Source organism: Mandrillus leucophaeus, unplaced genomic scaffold (assembly GCF_000951045.1).
Source record: "Mandrillus leucophaeus isolate KB7577 unplaced genomic scaffold, Mleu.le_1.0 Scaffold374, whole genome shotgun sequence".
NCBI classification, from domain to species: domain Eukaryota; kingdom Metazoa; phylum Chordata; class Mammalia; order Primates; family Cercopithecidae; genus Mandrillus; species Mandrillus leucophaeus.
Window position 1 is genome coordinate 567012 of NW_012103965.1, and position 1215 is coordinate 568226.

The window sequence follows — 1215 nt, forward strand, 5'->3', positions numbered from 1 at the left end:
TGGAGATAAACGATCATTGATGGTGTCAAATTACAAACATTTCTGGGACCTTCTTTATAGAGAAGCTAATTTTGTTGTTGTTGTTGTTTTGAGACAAAGTCTCACTCTGTCACCCAGGCTAGAGTGCAGTGGGACAATCTCGGCTCACTGCAACCTCCGCCTCCTGGGTTCAAGCAGTTGTCCTGCCTCAGCCTTCTGTGTAGCTGGGATTACAGGCCTGTGCCACCACGTCTGGCTAATGTTTGTATTTTTAGTAGAGACGGGGTTTCACCATATTGGTCAGGCTGGTCTTGAACTCCTGACCTCAGGTGATCCACCCACCTCGGCCTCCCAAAGTGCTGGGATTACAGACATGAGCCACAGCGCCTGGCCTAGAGAAGCTATTTTTTTTTAAATAAAAAAATTGAATGATTTTTCAACGTACAGTCAGTAACTTCTCAACCTTAAGAAAACATATCAGTAGATCCAGACTAACATTGGGGCTAAAAATGTTTCTTTTTCTGTTCTTATTTTACTCCTACTTATTCTGTAGTTTGTCATTTCAAAGCTAGAAAAATTACCAGTACTTGTAGTTTTCTCTTCTTTATTCCCAGGAGTTATAGAAGGGGTAGTGGTGGAAAAAGTCTCTGATGAAGCCCCCATCACTGCATAGACTTTACATTGTGAGATCCCTGGTAAAAAAGCTATAAAACAAAGTAGAAAAGATGAAACTTTAGGGGAAAACTTCATCCTGCCTTTGAATCTGATAAAACCCTACCCAGCTTCCAATTGTGGTCCCATTAACCTGTCTGTCCATAGGTTTAGGGTGTGAGCACAAAATAATGCCAAGAGTAAATGAGGGTAGCAATACTAATAAGAGATATGGATTAAATACCCATGGGACTTTTGACTAACATAGGATCAGAGTGAAGGAGTGATACCAATGATATCATTGCCTATCATTATTTAGGCCACAATAATAATAAAGATGAAGGCCGTTAAAAACAGCTGACGGTTTCCTTCTTTAAAAAGAGATGGCTCTAAAGTCCAAGGAAGAACATGAAATATCACAGTTAGCCTTAATGACTGCTGCAAGTGTGTCTAGTAGAATCTCGATCAACTACTCTGAGAGGGGACTGGGGAAAGCAGGAGGAGCTGGAAGAAGGAAAAGCCACCCAGCTTCATGCACTCCTTGATTTCATTCATTCAGCATTTTTTTTTTTTTTTTTTTTTTTT

General features: G+C 40.4%; 2 protein-coding genes across 2 annotated transcripts in view; one reads left to right on the top strand and one right to left on the bottom strand.

Annotated features, from left to right (window-relative positions):
* ACACA (acetyl-CoA carboxylase alpha) overlaps positions 1 to 1215 on the top strand; it is a 355889-nt gene that overhangs the window by 30776 nt on the left and 323898 nt on the right. The gene's annotated exons all lie outside the window — the stretch shown is intronic.
* Positions 1 to 1215, bottom strand: part of LOC105546898 (chromosome unknown open reading frame, human C17orf78) — a 23979-nt gene that overhangs the window by 10697 nt on the left and 12067 nt on the right. Inside the window, exon 4 of the mRNA XM_011990221.1 lies at positions 561 to 683. Within this exon, the coding sequence (XP_011845611.1) occupies positions 561 to 683 (123 nt within the window). The remainder of the gene's footprint in view (positions 1 to 560; positions 684 to 1215) is intronic.